The sequence below is a fragment of the Symphalangus syndactylus genome, chromosome 18, assembly GCF_028878055.3.
Source record: "Symphalangus syndactylus isolate Jambi chromosome 18, NHGRI_mSymSyn1-v2.1_pri, whole genome shotgun sequence".
NCBI lineage: Eukaryota > Metazoa > Chordata > Mammalia > Primates > Hylobatidae > Symphalangus > Symphalangus syndactylus.
Genome location: NC_072440.2, coordinates 24,390,145 through 24,410,508, shown reverse-complemented (window position 1 = coordinate 24,410,508; position 20,364 = coordinate 24,390,145). Strand labels below are relative to the sequence as shown.

The 20,364-nt window shown below is 46.1% G+C and overlaps 1 protein-coding gene across 9 annotated transcripts; it reads left to right on the top strand.

Annotated features, from left to right (window-relative positions):
• The first annotated feature begins 91 nt into the window (after window positions 1-91).
• On the top strand, window positions 92-18,199 carry RPS15A (ribosomal protein S15a). 9 transcript variants are annotated; one of them, XR_010117044.1, is made up of 6 exons: window positions 104-223; window positions 1,436-1,573; window positions 2,409-2,488; window positions 4,201-4,297; window positions 5,695-5,780; window positions 7,420-7,567. XR_010117044.1 is itself a non-coding variant. In XM_063623113.1 (5 exons), exons 2-5 carry the CDS (start codon window positions 1,441-1,443, stop codon window positions 7,511-7,513), a joined length of 393 nt encoding a protein of 130 aa, XP_063479183.1. In that variant the 5' UTR covers window positions 92-223; window positions 1,436-1,440; the 3' UTR covers window positions 7,514-7,567. The 9 variants fall into 9 exon arrangements, 8 of the variants coding, with proteins under 8 accessions (XP_063479183.1, XP_063479186.1, XP_063479188.1 ...); XM_063623113.1 differs by lacking the exon at window positions 4,201-4,297 and having other exon boundaries at window positions 92-223; XM_063623116.1 differs by lacking the exons at window positions 4,201-4,297; window positions 7,420-7,567 and adding an exon at window positions 14,548-18,199 and having other exon boundaries at window positions 105-223.
• The last annotated feature ends 2,165 nt before the right edge of the window (window positions 18,200-20,364 follow it).

Here is a 20,364-nt window from a genome sequence, read left to right as displayed (position 1 = left end):
CCACCAACGAACCGCTCACCTTGCCTCTCCCAGGCCCCACCGGGGGAGGTCGATTCCATCGACTCTCAACTGCCAACCCCTGAGGAGGCTCCGCCTTCCTCGTCCTTCTCCTAGGCGGTCCTTGTTTTTGCCGGTCCTTTGAAAGTCTCGCGATAGCTCTCCCGCTTCCCATAACTCCGTGCGCTCTCCCCTCCCGTTCTCTTTCCGCCATCTTTCCGCGCCGGTGAGTAGCACTCTCTGAGAGCTCCAATTTCATCCGTCTGCCATCGGCGCCATCCTGCAATCTAAGGTTCGGTCTTGGTGTCCTGCGAGGAGGCTGGCCCCCTCCTTGGCCGAGGATCCTGGCCTTGCCGGTTCCTGGACAGGCATAGAGGAGAGCCATGCCTGGGCGCCCCAGACTGTGCACTCCAGGGATCCCGGGCCGTGCGGTGCAGGCCGCAGCGCTGCCGGGAGCCGGAGCCTTCAACTGCCCAGCTAGGCGGTAGCTAGCTCCGGTTCGGGCCGGAGCGTCTGGATCTCCCTTTAGTGCTGAGGCAGCGCCTTGATCCCGGGCGGCGGGCAACATCGGGGCTGGTGGGCCGTGCAGCTTCTCGTTGCTGCGGCCGCACTGGGAGCTTGGGAGGCTGAGGCCACCCAGCAGGTAAAAGCTGCATCGTGCCGGGGTTGGCAGTTTGCTGGGTGCCAACTTGGATCTTCTGGGCCGCGGAGTTTTTCTTTAGACACTTTTGAACTTAAGGGATTTAAGTTATTCTCTTTACTGTTGGCACTTTGGTCTCCATACTCAAGACTTGTTTTCAAAACTTCAGTGTAGTTTGCGGTTCGTGCCCATTAGAAGAGAGTCCAGTCTGACAGCATGTAAAATGTTTCTATTTGTCACTATGGCTCTTGCTGTTGGACTCAATTTTAAGTGGCACGAAGATGGATGTTTAATAGTTAGATGTGTTCATGGTAGGTGAGAGTGAACCGATTTAAAGTACAATGTTAATAGTACAGACTCTGCTGATTTTCAGCAATTTGGAAAATGTTGTCGATGATACTCTGCTTCTATTCTGAATCACTGATCGACTGTACCCGATGTTTTCGTTTCCGTAGCTGGTAGTTGCTGCCAGTTCTGACGTTGTCTTGTGTCAAGTGGATTTTGTCCCACATTTTTTTGTCTCCAGACGTTGGTGTGTGGCACGATTCGAAGAAGAGTGGTTAGCGAATGAATGAGTTTCAAAATGTGCAGGCTGACGTCCCGATAACCTGTTTTCAACAACCGTAGTAAATAGGAATTTTCCTGGGTGGTGGGAAGTGGAGAAGCAGCCTGCTTAGGCTTAAGAAAACTTCGCCAAGGTGGGGCCAGAAAAGAAAGAATACTTCCGCAGTGTAATGGTTGGTGTCTGTTGATGTTGGCAATGCCAGTAAAACCTCCTGTTTTGTCTTCCTTGAACAGCCATAATGGTGCGCATGAATGTCCTGGCGGATGCTCTCAAGAGCATCAACAATGCCGAAAAGAGAGGCAAACGCCAGGTGCTTATTAGGCCGTGCTCCAAAGTCATCGTCCGGTTTCTCACTGTGATGATGAAGCATGGTAAGTCTGCTGCCGCGGTGTTATATGTTTTGATGTGAGACTCTTTAAGAAATCAGTCCTGTAGAAATTAATTATGGGGGACCAAAGTATGTCTGTCATACCTGAGAACCAATGCAATTGAACTGTGGGCTGTGGAGGAGGGGATAGTCTGAAACTGCTAAAGAGTCACTTAGAGTAGGACTGCTGGAAAAAGAAGCTCTGCTAGGTGTTTGGGAGCTAAATGAATCTAAGCCATTGAAAGGACTCCTGAGCTCATTTCGAGACCAGCCTGGCCAATGTGGCAAAGGCTCTACTAAAAAAAAAAAAAAAAAAACAAAACAAAAATTAGCCGGTCGTGGTGGCAGGCGCCTGTAATCCCAGCTCTTTGGAGGCTGAGGCAGGCAGCATTGCTTGAACCCAGGAGGTGGAGGTTGCAGTGAGCGGAGATCGGCCACTGCACTCCAGCCTGGGCGACAGTGCAAGACTGCATCTCAAAAAAAAAAAAGAAGAAGAAAGGACTCTTGAGATCTTCTCAGAGCTCCTTGAGAGGAAAGATGGGATTATTGCACTTCTTTGGCACAAAGTAGTCTTTGGGAATGGGAAGCAGTGAAGGGAGGGTCGGGGGAAAATAATTTCTTTCAGAATTGCAAGGTGGATTGTTTTGGGTATTGTCTCCCAAATCTTATATGTTAGGTTGTAAAAGTTAGTTCTGATACAGAGCAACTGTCTTCCCCCAACTTCTTGGAGAAGCAGTCACTGAGGTGATGAGAGAGTGAAGAATTGAGTAGGCCAGAGCACAGGGATTTAGCTCTCAAGTTGATGTCTTTTATTTAATCCAGTCAGTTATCTTTTGTAGGTTACATTGGCGAATTTGAAATCATTGATGACCACAGAGCTGGGAAAATTGTTGTGAACCTCACAGGCAGGCTAAACAAGGTAAGAATGAGTGATCTATATATTTCAAAGCTTTAATAATTTTTTAATGTGGCGTTAAATGTTGTAATTGCCTTTGGAAGTACCGAGTAGTGGTGCCATACTTGCTTTATCCAGTTACTTTAAAAAGGTTTAAAAATTGACACATGTAACTTCATTTGTTCTCCTAGGTTGATTGTGCTAGGATTATGTCAGTTGACCTAGTGTTTTTATGGGGTATAAGCTGTCTCAGGAGAGATGGGGGTGAAACCAACGCTGGTACTGGTATTTGGATGTTAATACTACCCACCTCACTGGCCTGAACTTGGGTGGCTCAAGGCCACTGAGCCTTTTGTCCAAGGTGCTGTGTCCTTCCTCTCAGTGATGTGTTGGGTTTTTTGAATGGAATCTTTATCTTTGAGTAAGTGGGGCTTTCTAAGTAGCAATATTAATACTTTTTCTGTTTTTGCTGGCATAGGTCTTTGGGGTCTGTGCGGCTTTTCAGTTTGACTTGTCAACACCTTAACCAAGTAAAACTGTCTTTTTGGTTTAAGTGATTGCCTGTATTTTGGGGGCAGGTGTCTAAGCTAGTTGAGGTGTCCACTGTGCTTCTTGTCAGGTTTGTAGCTTTCAGATTTGCGAGGAGGCAGATCCTCTAGTCCAAGCTTGTCCAACCTGCCTTATTTTGTTGTTTTGTTTTAGACTTGTAGCAGCCTGAAACCATGGTATTTAGTTTCTGTCTCTAGTGATAAATGGAAAAGAGGGATGAGGAAGGGTCCTTACTGGCCCAACTAGAAACAGAAACTAAGAACCCATGACTGTATTCTCTCCCTTGGACACCCCTGTGTTTATTGCAACAAGTGGGGAAAGAGACCCAGAAGGTGAGTTGCTGAAGTATTTATTAAAGATTTGAAGAACTAGCTGGGCACGGTGGCTCAACGCCTGTAATCCCAGCACTTTGGGAGGCTGAGGCAGGTGGATCACGAGGTCAGGAGTTTGAGACAAGCCTGGCCAACATGGTGAAACCTCGTCTCTACTAAAAATACAAAAACTAGCCGGGCGCAGTGGCAGGCGCTTGTAATCCCAGGTACTCAGGAGGCTGAGGCAGGAGAATTGCTTGAACCTGGCAGGCGGAGGTTACAGTGAGCTGAGATCGCACCACTGCCTGGGTGCGGGGCAAGACTCCCTAAGATTTGAAGAACTTGCAAGGGTAATTTTCAGTATGTCATGTTTTGTTCTAGTTGTAGCCATTAGAACCGCACCTCAAAATAGGATTGATTTATTTTTATTTATGTTTCTTTTGAGACAGTCTTGCTCTGGCTTAGGCTGGAGTGCACTGGCGCCATCTTGGCTCACTGCAGCTTCCCTAGCTCAAGCCATCCTCCCACCTCAGCCTCCTGAGTAGCTGGGAATACAGATGCATTCCACTGTGACTGCTAATTTTTTTTTAACTTTTTTGTAGAGGTGGGGTCTCGCTATGTTGCTTAGGTTTGTCTTGGACTCCTGGGCTCAAGTGATCCTCCCACCTCAGCCTCCCAGATTGCTGGGATTACAGGTGTGAGTCACTGGGCCCAGCCGAGAAATAAATTTGAACAGAGCATTCTGTAAATGGAACTTACTTGTGGCACCCTTGTTCTGTGGTATGCCAGTTTGAAAAATTCTAGCCTACAACAGTTGATATGCAGGCCCTGCTGCTCTCTGCCCGTTTTTTGAGACGGAGTCTCACTCTCACCCAGGTTGGAGTGCAGTGGCACGATCTTGGCTACTGCAACCTCCATCTCCCAGGTTCGAGCGATTCTCCTGCCTCAGCCTCCCTAGCAGCTGAGATTACAGGTGAGTGGCACCATGCCCGACTAATTTTTGTATCTTTAGTAAAGACGGGGATTTGCCATGTTGGCCAGGCTGATCTGGGACTCCTGACCTCAAGTGATCCACCGTGCCTGGCCTGCTCTGTGACTTTCGGCAAAGCAAACAATTTTTGGTTTCTTGGAATTTCATTTCTCCCCATTTATAAGAGAATGTCCTCCTCCATTGCTTTCATGCAAGACATGGACCTACCCTTGGCGTGGAAATTGAGCTTGGAAGTAAGATAGTGTTGTAAAGACTAGATTGATTAAAATTCTGGCCTTGATCACATCCTCTTAGGATTCTTCTGGGTTGGGAGAGGGTATGCTGTTTTAATTCTACCAGAATGAGAAGGATTTTTGCTGCTGGAATCAACATAAAACTTGGATGCAGCATGCAGCAGACTTTGGAAAGATCTTTCACTATAGCTTGCTTGGATAAAACTAGATTTCCCATATTCCTATCCCTGCATTTCTTTCATCTGCTGTGAGATTGTCCTTGTTAGTCAAGTCACAGCATAGCTGATGGGGTAATAGTAGGAGAATTTAAGCAGGCTTCCTGGCGTAGAGCAGTTAGGCCTTTCTGACAAGCCCATTTTCAGTTTCTGTGGGTCAATCTCTGCTTTTGGAAGTGTTTTTCAAGTGTGCCTGTGGTTTTAGAGCAGATTTTGTGAGCGGAGGGTCTTCAGTTAGTGGACTTTCTTCAGTAGTGTTTTAGGGCTGGCATGTAGTTGAGCGATGGCAGCCCTTGGCGAGCTCTTACTTGGGAGGATCATTGTTGCCATGTCCCAATAGCCACGAGATGAGATAATTGCAAGCCCTTTGCTCTTTCTGCCTTCCATCATTCTGTCAGATTTGTTTGGAAAAATTTGTCTGGGGCTGTAGGACATTGTTTCTTGGAAATATGTAATGGTACTTCATTGGTGGGAACAGCATTCTTAGTTCAGTGCCTGTGCAGCATGTTCCTTAGATATTCTAATAATTTGTAGAGCTTCAGGATTTGAGACCCTACGATTTTATTTCAGCCTTATTATGTAAGAAAGGGTTGGCTGTAGTCTCTCTTGTAGAGACTTGATGTCTAGGCTATGTAAAATCTGATCATCCTGGACAGCTCTCCAGCCAACAGGGAGCATGCCAGTGGCCTGACACTGCCATGTATTGCCTTGTTCCATCTCTTTGCGTACCTTTGCTTTTTCTCCTAGGCAGGCATAGTCTTACTTAGGTGTATTTTTTGAAAAGTATGTCAAGCATTGTGCACAGAATAGGTACCCATCTGAATGCTGGGTTGGTTGCTTTGGAGGACTGTTTATTTATGAATGTCATCTTGTGTTATTCAGTTTTTCTGTTATAGGTAAAGTGAAGAATTTTTTTTTTGTTATTTTATAGTGCGGAGTGATCAGCCCCAGATTTGACGTGCAACTCAAAGACCTGGAAAAATGGCAGAATAATCTGCTTCCATCCCGCCAGTTTGGGTAAGTTGGCCTTTCCTTAATTAAAAGAAGTTAATGCTAAGAATTGCTGTGATGCAGTTTGACTTGAGGGTTTTTTTTTTTCTTTTTAAAGCAAAGCAGTGGTAATTTGTCTACTCTTAACCATTTTGACCTAATAATTAGCTCAAGTGTTATCCATATTTCTTTTCTCTCTATAAAGAGACAGGGTTGGCCAGGCACGGTGGCTTACGCCTGTGATCCTAGCATTTTGGGAGGCTGAGGCAGGCGGATCACCTGAGGTTGGGAGTTCGAGACCACCCTGACCAACATGGAGAAACCCCGTCTCTACCTAAAATACAAAATTAGCCAGGCCTACTGGCACATGCCTGTGATCCCAGCTACTTGAGAGGCTGAGGCAGGAGAATAGCTTGAACCTGGGAGAGAGGTTGCGGTGAGCCGAGATTGTGCCATTGCACTCCAGCCTGGGCAACAAGAGCGAAACTCTGTCTCGAGAAAAAAGAGAGAGAGACAGGGTTTCACTTTGTTGCCCAGGCTAGAATGCAGTGGCTATTCACAGGTGTGGTCATAACACACTGCAACCTTGGCTTCCTGGCCCCGAGCAATCCTCCCCGCTCAGCCTCTTGTGGATTTGGGAATACAGGCACCCGCCACCGTGCCTGGCTATTTGCCACATTTCATGTGTTGGGCTTCAGGTTCTGAGAGGCGCATGAGAGCTTAGACTGGCAGAAGAGGAGGATCGTGTCCACTTTCATGTCTGCCCTTTTGGCTCACTGCAGATAGTTCCCTGTGATCCCAGATCAGGGCCAGAATCAGTTCTAAGCCTAGGCCTTTGGGAAAACTTAGTTTGGGAATCTTTGTCCTTAAGAGCCTATCTGAGTTCAAACCGTTGTTTTTCTGCCTTAAAGCCATGAGATCTTGGGCAAGTCATAGCCTTGATTTCTTCATCCATAAAAGTGGTAATAGTTCCTCTGTTTAGCACCTGATTTAATTTTGGTAAAGCACTTTATGAGCTGACACAGTAAATGCGTATCTTTGTGGTTAAGAATTTATACCCTCCAAATTATGCGTCTGGTGCCTTGGTTGAAAGTGTTCTTACTTCATGGTTGCTGTATTACAGGTACGATATTCTCTTACCAAAATCATTTCTCTTTGTAGTTATGATACTGATTTTAATGCCGCACATTTGCATACCATATGCTTGTTACAGTGATCCCCACAGTAGCTCATGAAGCAGCCACTCATTGTACAAATGAACATGTCTCCATATAATAGTTTAGCTATTGTACAGTACATGGCAGAAACACAATTCAAACTGAAGTTTATACGAATACTTTCAAAGTCTCCTTACCTGAGAGCAGAAAGTGACATTTAAATTTAAAGGAGTTCCCAGCCTTTGTTTTCAGTGCAGTTTGTTTCATGGTGTAGGCAGAAGTCAGGGCTGTGTGATTGTGTGGCTGGGCTCTCTGGATTTGGCTCTTTGGGTTGCAGGAGTCATGGCTAATACGCTGCATGAGGCACCAGCTCATGTAGGCACTGTCAGTTCTTATGTGCCCCACAGGAAAGCGCCCTTAACCACTGATGAGTGTTGGTGTTTTTCTGCACTAGAAGGCACTATGTTGAACTATTAATCTTACCAGCACTTTCTTTTTCCACTCCATAGTTTCATTGTACTGACAACCTCAGCTGGCATCATGGACCATGAAGAAGCAAGACGAAAACACACAGGAGGGAAAATCCTGGGATTCTTTTTCTAGGGATGTAATACATATATTTACAAATAAAATGCCTCATGGACTCTGGTGCTTCCACTTGGTCGTTTTGAGCCTTTACAGCAGTGTAGCCAGAGCTTCTGCGGCAGCGTGCAGTTGCTTCGTTTATTGGTGAATGCGATTCCCTGGAGTGACTAATACAGCCAAGGGAAAAAGTTCTTATGAAACCAATATGCCTAAGAAACAGTCACCCCTGCTGTCCGCCAAAACCAGGTATTTGACACTAAATATTTTAGTTATATTTCAGTTTTGTTTTGTTTTGTTTTTTCTTTTTTGGAGACATAGAGTCTCACTCTGTTGCTCAGGCTGGAGTGCAGTGGCATGATCTTGGCTCACTGCAACCTCCACCTCCCGGGTTCAAGTGATTGTCCTGTCTCAGCAGCCTGAGTAACAGGGATTACAGGTGTGTGTCGCCACACCCGGCTAATTTTTATATTTTAGTAGAGACAGAGTTTCACCATGTTGCCCAGGCTGGTCTCAAACTCTGGGCCTCAAGTGATCAGCCCACCTCGGCCTTCCGAAGTGCTGGGATTACAGCCATGAGCCATTATACCTGGCCTATATTTCAGTATTTTCTATTAGTTTTTGATGAATTTGTTTTGCCTGGCTAGGATTATTGTGTAGATAGGATTTTAGATCTGGCTTTCGTCACTGACTGCTGTAATAAATACTTGCTAGGAATTTTTTTTTTTTTTTTTTTTTAAGATAAAGTCACTCTGTACACAGGCTGGAGTGCAGTGGCATGATCTTGGCTCGCTGCACCTCTGCTTCCCAGATTCAAGTAGTTCTCGTGCCTCAGCCTCCTGAGTAGCTGGGATTACAGGTGTGTGCCACCATGTCTGGCTAATTTTTGTATTTTTAGTAGAGCTGGGGTTTCACCATGTTGTCCAGGCTGGTCTTGAACTCCTGCTCTCAAGTGATCCGCCTACCTCGGTCTCCCAAAGTGCCGGGATTACAGGTGTGACCACCGCACCTGGCCTTAAGAGGATCTGGTGCCACTTGCAGGTGCCCATTGAAGTGCAGTGGGCGCTGTTGATCACTGAGGAGGTAGTGGGTGCTGACCCGGTGCTGGGGCCTGTCCCCTAGTCTCTGCTCTGTCCTTGGCTAGCCAGGTGGTGTGCCAAGGGGGGAGAGAAGCTACCTTATGAAGGGGCATGGATCAGCTTCCTGAAAGGAGGGTCTGACTCTGTAAGATGGGAAGTAGCTGAGAATGTTACAGAACCGCCCTAGAGATGGGGCAGATAACGGCCCCCATTTGTGAGAAGTGAATTGGGAGGCATGTTTGGGTCCTCTGATGTTTGGGAGGCTGTGGGTAATTAACGTGAGTTTTGGGGTCCAGCACCAGAATTCAGGTTTCCTCTTCCACTCAGTAACCTCAACATGCGTATCTGTAATGGGAATGATTCAAAACCTATCCCTGAGTTGAGGGAAAAATGAGACTGTGTAAAGCGCACTTGGCACATGACAGTCACAGGCATGGGGACAGTGAGTCCAGAAGGATTTTCTTATGCCAGCGTTGTAAGCCCTAGGATCACAGGGCTGTGGCTTGTTTAACCATTGTGTCTCTGGTCCCTAGCCTGCAAACCTGGCATATAGGGATACCTCAGTCACTTACATGTTGATTGAGTGAATCATCGGTTTCTGGACACTGACTTCAAAAATAAAATAGGACATGAAAATGGCTCCATTTGTTGTCACCATTTTATGGGGATCCTGTGTCCTTTGAAGTGGTCAGGAGTGGGAGAAACGTGATAGGGGAAGAAGGAGTGGTGTGGCTGATGGATGTAACGTGTTCTTTTATGTTGGCAAGGAAGCAGATGACCTTACCCTTTGTTCCTCAGATCCTGTAAGTGGCTTTATAACATGACTCAGGGCTGCTTGGTGTGGGACTAGACCCCAGGGTTTGAGGGTCTGAAGACAATTTAGGTTCGTGCTGGCAGGATGTCTTGGCTCAGAGACAAGTATTTCTGTGGGTTGATCCCAGCCTCCTCCCAGCATACTGCTGCTGCTGGCAGGCAGAGACCCCGGAGTGGAGAGATGGTGATAGCATCTGGATCATCCATTCCTACCTAGGTGGTTTTGAGTCATAGTAAAAGGGATCTCAGCACCTATCCACTTCTCAGCCTCGGAGCTGCAGGTGTCAGGGATATAATGCACTGTCCAAAAATACATGCAAAACTTAACACCTGTGCATTTTTATGGAGAGACTCCATAGAGCCTTTGACCAGAGGCTGAAAGAAATTTGTCATTCAAAAGACCAAGGAACCACTGCCGAGGACCTCTACATTCAGCAACACATCTATACTCGTGCATGCCAAGTGTCCTCACTTAGGGGCTATTGTCTCACCTCAGGGTCAGGAGTGCCAGGTGAAAGAGCACACAGGTGTCTGGGCAAGGCAGAGTTTGAATCTAGGTCTGGACCAACATCTGAGAAGACGACTTCACCCCAGGCTAGGAAGGTCACTTTGAGCTCCCGGCCAGGGAGAAAGCAAGCTCTGGGAGACCTAAGCTCTGAATCTCACTTGGCTTTTCAGTCTAATCCATTGTTGCCAAAGACATACTTGCCAATCCCGAATCCTCAGAGGGCTCCATACATGCTGCATGTCAGCCTTCGCTCATGGTTCATCCCACCTGGAATGCCTTTTTCTCTCCAAAGATGTTCCCGAGGGCCAAGTTAAATGTCACTTCCATTTATCTTCCTCCAAAAGGAACATGTGTTTTACTTCATCTTTCTCCTAAAAATGTGAATGCCTTAATGAGACTAATAATGGTTGTTAGTGCTTGCCAGGCGTGGAGCTAAGAGTGTTACATATATTATTTAATCTGAACAATTCTGCATCATGGGTACTATTACCAGCTCCAGTTTTTTTGAGATGGAGTCTCGTTTTGTCGCCCAGGCTGGAGTGCAGTGGCATGAGTTCAAGCGATTCTCATGCTCCAGCCTTCTGAGTAGCTGGGACTACAGCTGGGACTACCAGCACACATCACCACGCCCGGCTAATTTTGTATTTTAGTAGAGACAGGGTTTCGCCATGTTGGCCAGGCTGGTCTTGAACTCCCGACCTCAGGTGATCTGCCCGCCTCAGCCTCCCAAAGTCCTGGAATTACAGGCATGAGCCACTGCGCCTGGCCCAGTCCAGTTGTTCAGGTGAAAAAGGTGAGACACAATTGTAAAGCCATTTGTCCAGGAAGTGGTCATGTGAGCATTTAAATGTTTTTAAGCCTCAGCCTACTCCTCTCCAGGCCGTTAGCGTGTTTCGTCATGTGTTTTCCTGGTCTTTCCCAGTGTTTATTAGATGTCTATAGTGTCCAGACAATGTTAGGCAGACGGGACCCAAGGCGTGCACAAACAGTCCGTGCCATTATTGGAACCTGTTAATCCCTAAAGGGCTGAGCCTCCCTACAGCAAGAACCCTCTTAGTCACCTGTGTATCCCCAGCATCTAGCCTCTCCCAGGGCATGGCGCTATGCTATTAAAAAAAAAAAAAAAATCCCTGACCCTCACGGCCATGGGAAAACATGCCTTTTAAAGCATAATCCGGCTGGGTGCAGTGGCTCATGCCTGTAACCCCAGCACTTTGGGAGACCGAGGCAGGTGGATCACCTGAGATCAGGAGTTCGAGACTAGCCTGGCCAACATGGTGAAACCCCGTCTTTACTAAAAATACAAAAATTTGCTGGGCGTGGTGGCAGGTGCCTGTAATCCCAGCTACTCAGGAGGCTGAGGCAAGAGAACCGCTTGAAGCCTGGAGGCAGAGGTTGCAGTGAACTGAGATTGCGCCATTGCACTCCAGCCTGGGCGACAAGAGTGAAACTCCGTCTAAAAAAAAAAAAAAGATAATCCGATCTAGGTGCCTCTGCTGCAGTGTTGTGTTCACAGAATTCCATGGACTCAAAAATCAGTCTTGGAGTAGGCTGGGATATGGGCAGGACACCCAGGTTCTGCCCCCACACCTATCCCCCACCCGGCTTTTTTTTTTTTTCCTTGAGACAGTCTCGCCCTGTGAGCCAAGATTGTGCCACTGCACTCCAGCCTGGGCAGCAGAGCAAGACTCCATCTCAAAAAAAAAAAAACCAAAAAAACAAAATGAGGTTAAGAGAATGCGCTTTGGAATCTAGTGGCTTCACTGGTTGCTTGCTGTGTGATCTCTGGCCACTTGCTGTGCCTCTGTGTGTCAGTTTCCTTGTCTTTAGTAGAGAGATAATAGTAACATTTTCTGTAGTGCTTGTGAAGATTATACATAATGTTTGTAACCTGGTGGAGTGGTCATTAGAGCTCTTCACCAAATATTCAGATTCTCCCCGGTTGGCACATGGTGGGAGTGCCTTGTCCATGTGACTAACTCTGGCCAGTCAGCTGGGAGCAGAAGTGCCTCCTTCCAGGTGGGAGCCTTTAGTGGCTGGCGGGAGACCTCTATGGCTCCTCTTTCTTTCTTTCTTTCTTTTTTTAATTAATTTTTTTTAAATTATACTTTAAGTTTTAGGGTACATGTGTACAATGTGCAGGTTTGTTACATATGTACACATGTGCCATGATGGTGTGCTGTACCCAGTAACTCATCATTTAACATTAGGTATATCTCCAAATGCTATCCCTCCCCTCTCCCTCCACCCCACAACAGCCCCGGTGTGTGATGTTCCCCTTCCTGTGTCCATGTGTTCTCATTGTTCAGTTCCCACCTACGAGTGAGAACATGCGGTGTTTGGTTTTTTGTCCTTGTGATAGTTTGCTGAGAATGATGGTTTCCAGCTTCATCCATGTCCCTACAAAGGACATGAACTCATCCTTTTTTATGGCTACATAGTATTCCATGGTGTATATGTGCCATGTTTTCTTAATCCAGTCTGTCATTGTTGGACATTTGGGTTGGTTCCAAGTCTTTGCTATAGTGAGTGGTACCGCAATAAACATACGTGTGCATGTGTCTTTATAGCAGCATGATTTATAATCCTTTGGGTATATACCCAGTAATGGGATGGCTGGGTCAAATGGTATTTCTAGTTCTAGATCCCTGAGGAATTGCCACACTGACTTCCACAATGGTTGAAGTAGTTTACAGTCCCACCAACAGTGTAAAAGCGTTCCTATTTTTCCACATCCTCTCCAGCACCTGTTGTTTCCTGACTTTTTAATGATTGCCATTCTAACTGGTGTGAGATGGTATCTCATTGTGGTTTTGATTTGCATTTCTCTGATGGCCAGTGATGATGAGCATTTTTTTCATGTGTCTTTTGGCTGCATAAATGTCTTATTTTGAGAAGTGTCTGTTCATACCCTTCGCCCACTTTTTAATGGGGTTGTTTTTTTCTTGTAAATTTGCTTGAGTTCATTGTAGATTCTGGATATTAGCCCTTTGTCAGATGAGTAGATTGCAAAAATTTTCTTCCATTCTGTAGGTTGCCTCAATGAAATACAAGAGGATACAAACAAATGGAAGAACATTCCATGCTCATAGGTAGGAAGAATCAATATCGTGAAAATGGCCATACTGCCCAAGGTAATTTATAGATTCAATGCCATCCCCATCAAGCTACCAATGACTTTCTTCACAGAATTGGAAAAAACTACTTTAAAGTTCACATGGAACCAAAAAAGAGCCCGCATTGCCAAGTCAATCCTAAGCCAAAAGAACAAAGCTGGAGGCATCACGCTACCTGACTTCAAACCATACTACAAGGCTACAGTAACCAAAACAGCATGGTACTGGTACCAAAACAGATACAGACCAATGGAACAGAACAGAGCCCTCAGAAATAATGCTGCACATCTACAACCATGTGATCTTTGACAAACCTGACAAAAACAAGAAATGGGGAAAGGATTCCCTATTTAATAAATGGTGGTGGGAAAACTGGCTAGCCATGTGTAGAAAGCTGAAACTGGATCCCTTCCTTACACCTTATACAAAAATTAATTCAAGATGGATTAAAGACTTAACTGTTAGACCTAAAACCATAAAAACCCTAGAAGAAAACCTAGGAAATACCATTCAGGACATAGGCATCGGCAAGGACTTCAGTCTAAAACACCAAAAGCAATGGCAACAAAAGCCAAAATTGACAAATGGGATCTAATTAAACTAAAGAACTTCTGCACAGCAAAAGAAACTACCATCAGTGGATATGGCTCCTCTTTCTTTCTGCCATGGTGATGGGCGATTATGCCCAAGAGCGGCTGCTTCATTTGCTTGGCACAGGAGTGAGGGTGACAATGCAGAGATCCAGCCACCCAGCAATGGGTGTGTAGCAAGAGCAAGAAATGACCCTTTTGTGAATTAAGCAACTGTGATTTGGCGTTTTTATAACCTAACGTATCTTGACTGATACAAATGCTTAGAGAGAGCAACCTCTGATATTTAGTAAGGGCTTATTCAGTGGCAGAATAGAAAACAATGGGATCTAGAGTAATAAAAGGGATTAGCCTTCTCTTTGTCAGTTAGGGATGTCAAGAGATTATCTGTAGCTCCCTGTGCTCGCAACATGCCTGTCTTCCATGACCAGCCTGTACCCCCCTCCCTCGACATGTTTTTGTTTTTGTTTTTGTTTTTCCCAGACAGGGTCTCACTGTGTCACCCAGGCTGGAGTGCAAATCGACCTTCTGGGTTCAAGCGATCCTCTTGCCTCACTCTCCCTAGTAGCTGGGACTACAGGCATGTACCACCAGGCCCAGCAAATTTTTTATTTTTTGTAGAGATGGGGCCTCACTATTTTCTCTAGGCTGGTCTCAAACTCCTGGGCTCAAGCAGTTCTCCTGCCTCTACCTTCCAAAGTGCTGGGATTATAGGTGTGAGCCATTGTGCCCAGCCACATGGTTCTTAAATACTCACCCGCACCCCAAACCCTCTGACACATGCGTTTAGTCCCGGGGTGGGGCAACTGACTCAACCCAGGTTGAAGATACTTTAGGATATTTTGAACCTGGGAGATGTGAGGGTTGTCTCTTTAAAATGGTGGAAATTGTGAGATAATTGGGAATGGCACTACTGATCCTCCTAATTTATTTTTAATTTTTTTTTTAGGCCGAGGTGGGTGGATCACCTGAGGTCAAGAGTTTGAGACCAGCCCGGCCAATATGGTGAAACCTCGTCTCTACTAAAACTACAAAAATTAGCAGGGTGCGGTGGCAGGCGCCTGTAATCTGAGCTACTCGGGAGACTAGGACTACAGGTGCCTGCCACCGTGCTTGGCTAATTTTTGTATTTTTACAAAGTTTTAAATAAAAATTGCTTAAAGCTGAAAATTGGGTGGGTGCAGTGGCTCACGCCTATAATCCTACCACTTCAGGAGGCTGAGGTGGACAGATTACTTGAGCCCAGGAGTTCGAGATCAGCTTGGGCCACATGATGAAATACCAACTCTACAAAAAATACAAAAAGTAGCCAAGCCTAGAGGTACACACCTGTAGTCCCAGATACTCCACTGAGGTGGAAGGATCACCTGAACCTGGGGAGGTTGAGGCTGCAGTGAGGTGTGATCGCGCCAATGCACTCCAGCCTGGGCGACAGAGCGAGATACTGTCTCAAAAGACACAAAAATGAAAAATAAAAAATAAAAGCTGAAAAATTTGTATTTAATATTTTGAAAACTTAAATCTTGTTGCATATTATTAAATAACTTTTCCCAGTTCTAGCGTTCAATGTCAGTCTAATTGCTCATCTAAAGGACTGATATTGCATCATACATGTTGTGTCTCGATCTTATATACAAATTAGAGAGTGATACAAATTGTTTAAATGGCTAAATGTTCCTCAGCTACGGTGAGTAGCCATATTAGTCTCTTTTAAAAATTTTTATTATTTTTATTTAAACAAAGTTTTAATTTTTTTTGTAGAGACAGGGTCTCATTATGTTGCCCAGGCTGGTCGGCCACAAATGATCCTCCTGCCTCAGTCTCCCAAAGTGCTGGGATTATAGGCATGAACTAACATGCCTGACCCATATTCCTCTCTAACTCATGAGTATGTCTGGAGGCACAATTTGGAACATGAGGAGAAACAGAAAAATGGATTCTCAGCACTTGTGAGAAATGATACTTGTTATACAAGAATCTACTGCATTCAGGCTCCCTGAGAAGAGGAATTTAAGAATTAATTTCTGCTTCCTCTTAAGTGTTTCAACACTCAAGTCCTTTGCATACTCTGAAGCAATGTGTGTCTCCAACACTGATAGCAGCTGCAACCCACAAACCTTCCTGACATAGAATAGTTGCATTCATTCATTCATTTATTTGCCGCACAGGCTGGAGTGGCAGTGGCACGATCTTGGCTTACTGCAACTTCCACCTCCCTGGTTCAAGCCATTCTCCTGCCTTAGCTTCCCGAGTAGCTGGGATTACAGGTGTGCACCACCACGGCCGGCTAATTTTTGTATTTTTTAGTAGAGATGGGGTTTCACCATGTTGGCCAGGCTGGTCTCAAACTCCTGACCTCAACTGATTTGCCTGCCTCGGCCTCCCAAAGTGCTGGGATTACAGGCGTGAGCCACCACACCTGGCCATAGTTGCCTTTTGTTTTGAGATTTTAGGACAAGAGATGATCCTTTTTTTTTTTTTTTTGAGACAGAGCTTTGCTCTTGTTGCCCAGGCTGGAGTGCAATGGTGTGATGTCGACTTACCGCAACCTCTGCTTCCCGGGTTCAAGCCATTCTCCTGCCTCAGCCTCCAGAGTAGCTGGGATTACAGGCATGTGCCACCATGCCCGGTTAATTTTGTATTTTTAGTAAAGATAGGGTTTCTCCATGTTGGTCAGGCTGGTCTTGAACTCCCAACCTCAGGTGATCTCCCCGCTTCGGCCTCCCAAAGTGCTGGGATAACAGGCATGAGCCACTGCGCCCGACAGAGATGAGACATTCTTTGGGGCCTGAACAGTGTTCGTTATGAAATGGATGTTTAGGGCTGCAGATTGTGCTGAGCCAGTACTGAACATAAGATCCTGAGTGGACAGGAACACCTTTGTGGTCACTAGTAAATCTGTTTTTAAGAGCTGGGATAGTGGCTAACACCTGTAATCCCAGCACTGTGGGAGGCTGAGGTGGAATGATCATTTGAGCCAGGAGTTTGAGACCAGACTGGGTAACGTAACAAGACTCTGTCTCTACAAAAAAGAAAAAAATTAGCTGGGTGTGGTGGCATGAGTCTATAGTCCCAGCTACTCAGGAGGCTGAGGTGGGAGGATCGCTTGAGCCTAGGAGGTCAAGGCCGTAGTGAGTCATGCTTGTGCCACTGCACTCCAGCCTATTTGAGACAGATAATGTGTTTCAAAAAAAAAAAAAAAACTCTTGGCCGGGTGTGGTGGCTCGTGCTTGTAATCCCAGCACTTTGGGAGGCCAAGGCAGGTGGATCACCTGAGGTCAGGAGTTTGAGACCAGCCTGGCCAACAATGGTGAAACCCCATCTCTATTAAAAATACAAAAATTTGCTGGGCTGGTGGCACGCACCTGTAATCCCAGCTACTCGGGTGGCTGAGGCAGGAGAATCGCTTGAAGCCAGGAGGCAGAGGTTGCAGTGAGCCGAGATGGTGCCACTATACACACTCCAGCCTGAGCAATAAGAGCAAAACTCCATCTCAAAAAAAAAAAAAAAAAAGAAAAATCCATTTAAAAAAATAATATATTTGTGAGATGGAGAGCCAATCTTGCTAGGAACTGAGGGGGTTACTGGCTGCAAGGGAGATGGGGAAAACAAGTCCTGGCCTCCACCTAGGGGATCTATAGACTCACAATGTAGGAATTTCCGCGGAGACAGAGGAGCCCTTTAAAGATACTGTGCGGCCCAAAATGGTGGAGTAGGGAATTCCAGGGCTCTGTCCCTCCCCTAATACAACTAATGAGGTGGCAAAAACTGTCAGAATCAACTTCTGAAGTACTCTGGATCTAGCTTTTTGTTATATTTCATTTTTTTGAGATGGGGTCTCTTTCCCCCAGACTGGAGTGCCATGGTGCAATCTCAGCTCACTGCAGCCTTGACCTCCCACCTCAGCCTCAGAGTAGGTGGGATCATGGGCGGAGGCCACCACGCCAGGCTAATTTTTGTATTTTTTGTAGAGGCAGGGTTTTACAATGTTGCCCAAGCTGGTCTTGAACTCCTGAGCTCAAGCAATTCACCAGCCTCGGCCTCCCAAAGTGCTGGGATTACAGGCTTGAGCCACCGCACCCAGCCTTCTAGATTTTTAAAAGGGAAACAAACAGACTTACAACTACCAAGGAAAAATTTGGAGAAAGAAAGCTCTGAGGCTGGGCGCGGTGGCTTGTGCCTGTAATCCGAGCACTTTGGGAGGTCAAGGCGGGTGGATCACCTGAGGTCAGGAGTTCGAGACCAGCCTGGCCAACATGGTGAAACCCCGTCTCTACTAAAAATACAAAAATTAGGTGGGGTGCTGTGTGGCTCACGCCTGTAATCCCAGCCTTTTGGGAGGCCGAGGCTGGTGAATCACCTGAGGTCAGGAGTTCAAGACTAGCTTGGTCAACATGGGGAAATCCCATCTCTACTTAAAATACAAAAAAAAAAAAAAAAAATAGCTGGACGTGGTAGTGCATGCCTGTATTCCCAGCTACTTGGGAGGCTGAGGCAGGAGAATCGCTTGAACCTGGGAGGCAGAGGTTGTAGTGAGCTGAGATTATGCTATTGCACTCTGGCCTGGGGGACAGAGTGAGACTCTGTCTCAAGAAAATAAATAAATAAATAAAAATAAAATAAATAAATAAAATAAAAATAAAAAACCCAAAGAAACAAAAAAACAAAAATTAGCCAGGTGTGGTGGTGCACGCCTATAATCCCAGCTACTCGAGAGGCTGAGGCAGGAGAATTGCTTCAGCCCAGGGATGCAGAGGCTTCAGCTAGCCGAGATGGCACCACTGCACTCCAGCCTGGGCGACAGAACGAGACTTTGTCTTTTTTGTTTGTTTAAAAAAAAAAAAAGTAGAACGATATTGTCTTTGGGTAAGCATAGGCACAGAGTTAAAAAAAAAAAAAGAGTCGTGTCTTTGGAACTGAGTGGATGGGCATGTGTTCTGAGTTAGTGTGCCCAGGTGTGGTGAAAGACACTGAGAAACCACTGCTTGATGCGTTCTCTTTTGTTGTTAGAAGTTGTGGGCTGCTGTGGGATGGGGTTGCATGTCTGCATCCTCTTCGAAAAGCACACAATATGGCAAGTGGAAGCCGGAGAGAGCTCCCAGGAGTGCCTTGTGCCAGGTGAAGAGGTTGCATTGCGGGTGGTGGGTAGGTGCCTAGGGAGAGGAGGTCCACGCCTGCTCTCCTTCCAGCACGATGGCTCCAAAAGCAGAGCGAAGAGGTGATGTTCCCACTTCCCAAGGCATCCAAGGGACGGGGACTTAAAGAATGCAATGCAGCCTAGCAACCGTGTGCGTAAGAATGTGGAGAAGGAAGGGGCTTGAGGATGAGCCTGAGAGTCGACTGGACGGTGGGGAAATAGCGTAGCCTTCTTTCCTTTGAGCTGCAGTTATCTTGCCTGTGATGATGATGATGATGATGATGATGATAAAGATGATGCCATACTTCTATGGCACATACTGTGTTGCAGATATTGTTCATATAACTCATCTAATTTTCATAGCAGTTTTACAAGATGAGTACTATTATTATTTTTTTTTTTTGAGATGGAGTCTCGCTCTGTCGCCAGGCTGGAGTGCAGTGGCACAATCTGAGTTCACTGCAACCTCTGCCTCTTGGGTTCAAGCAATTCTCCTGCCTCAACCTCCCGAGTAGCTGGGACTACAGGCGCATACCAGCTAATTTTTGTATTTTCAGTAGAGACAGTGTTTCACCATGTTAGCCAAGATGGTCTCGATCTCTTGACCTCGTGATCCGCCTGCCTCAGCCTCCCAAAGTGCTGGGATTACAGGTGTCAGCCACAGCTCCCGGCCAAGATGGGTACTATTTTTATATCTATTTTATAGAAGAGGAAACTGAGGCATAGAGAAGTCAAGTCACTTGATCATACGGCTAGTGTGTGGAAGAGGCAGATTCAAACCCTGGCTTCTGTCCTCATCACTGCATTGGCTTCATGGGCTTATCATGAGGATTAAATGCGTGAACATGCTAAGTGTTTAGTTCAGTGTCTGGCACAGGATCAATGTTCAGAAAATCCTAACAGCTGCTATCAGTATCAGAACCCAAACAAACAAGTGGGACTTTCGCCAACTCTCTAACATCACATGTGCTTGTATAATCAGCCACTGTTTTTTTTATGAAAAAAATTTTTTTTGAGACAGGTTCTCACTTTGTCACCCAGGCAGGAAGGCAGTGGTGAGAACACAGCCCACTGTAGCCTCCACTTCCTGGGCTCAAGCGATCCTCCCACCTCAGCCTCTTGTGTAGCTGGAACCACAGCGTGTGCCACCATGCCCAGCTATTTATTTTATTTTTTTAATTTTTTGTAGAGATGAGGTCTCACCATCTTGCCCAAGCTGTTCTCAAACTCCTGGACTCAAGCAATCCTCCTGCCTCAGCCTCCCAAAAGGCTGAGATTACAGGCATGAGCCACTGCTCCTGGCTAATCAGTCACTTTTTGTTGTTGTTGTTGTTTTGTTTTGTTTTTTTGAGATGGAGTCTCGCTCTGTCACCCAGGTTAGAATGCAATGGCACGATCTCGGCTCACTGTAAGCTCTGCCTTCTGGGTTGAAACGATTCTCCTGTCTCAGCCTCCTGAGTAGCTGGGACTACAGGTGCGCACCACCATGCCCAGCTAATTTTTGTATTTTTAGTAGAGACGGGGTTTCACCATGTTGGTCAGGATGGTCTCGATCTCTTGACCTCATGATCCGCCTGCCTCAGCCTCCCAAAGTGCTGGGATTATAGGCATGAGGCACCACACTCGGCC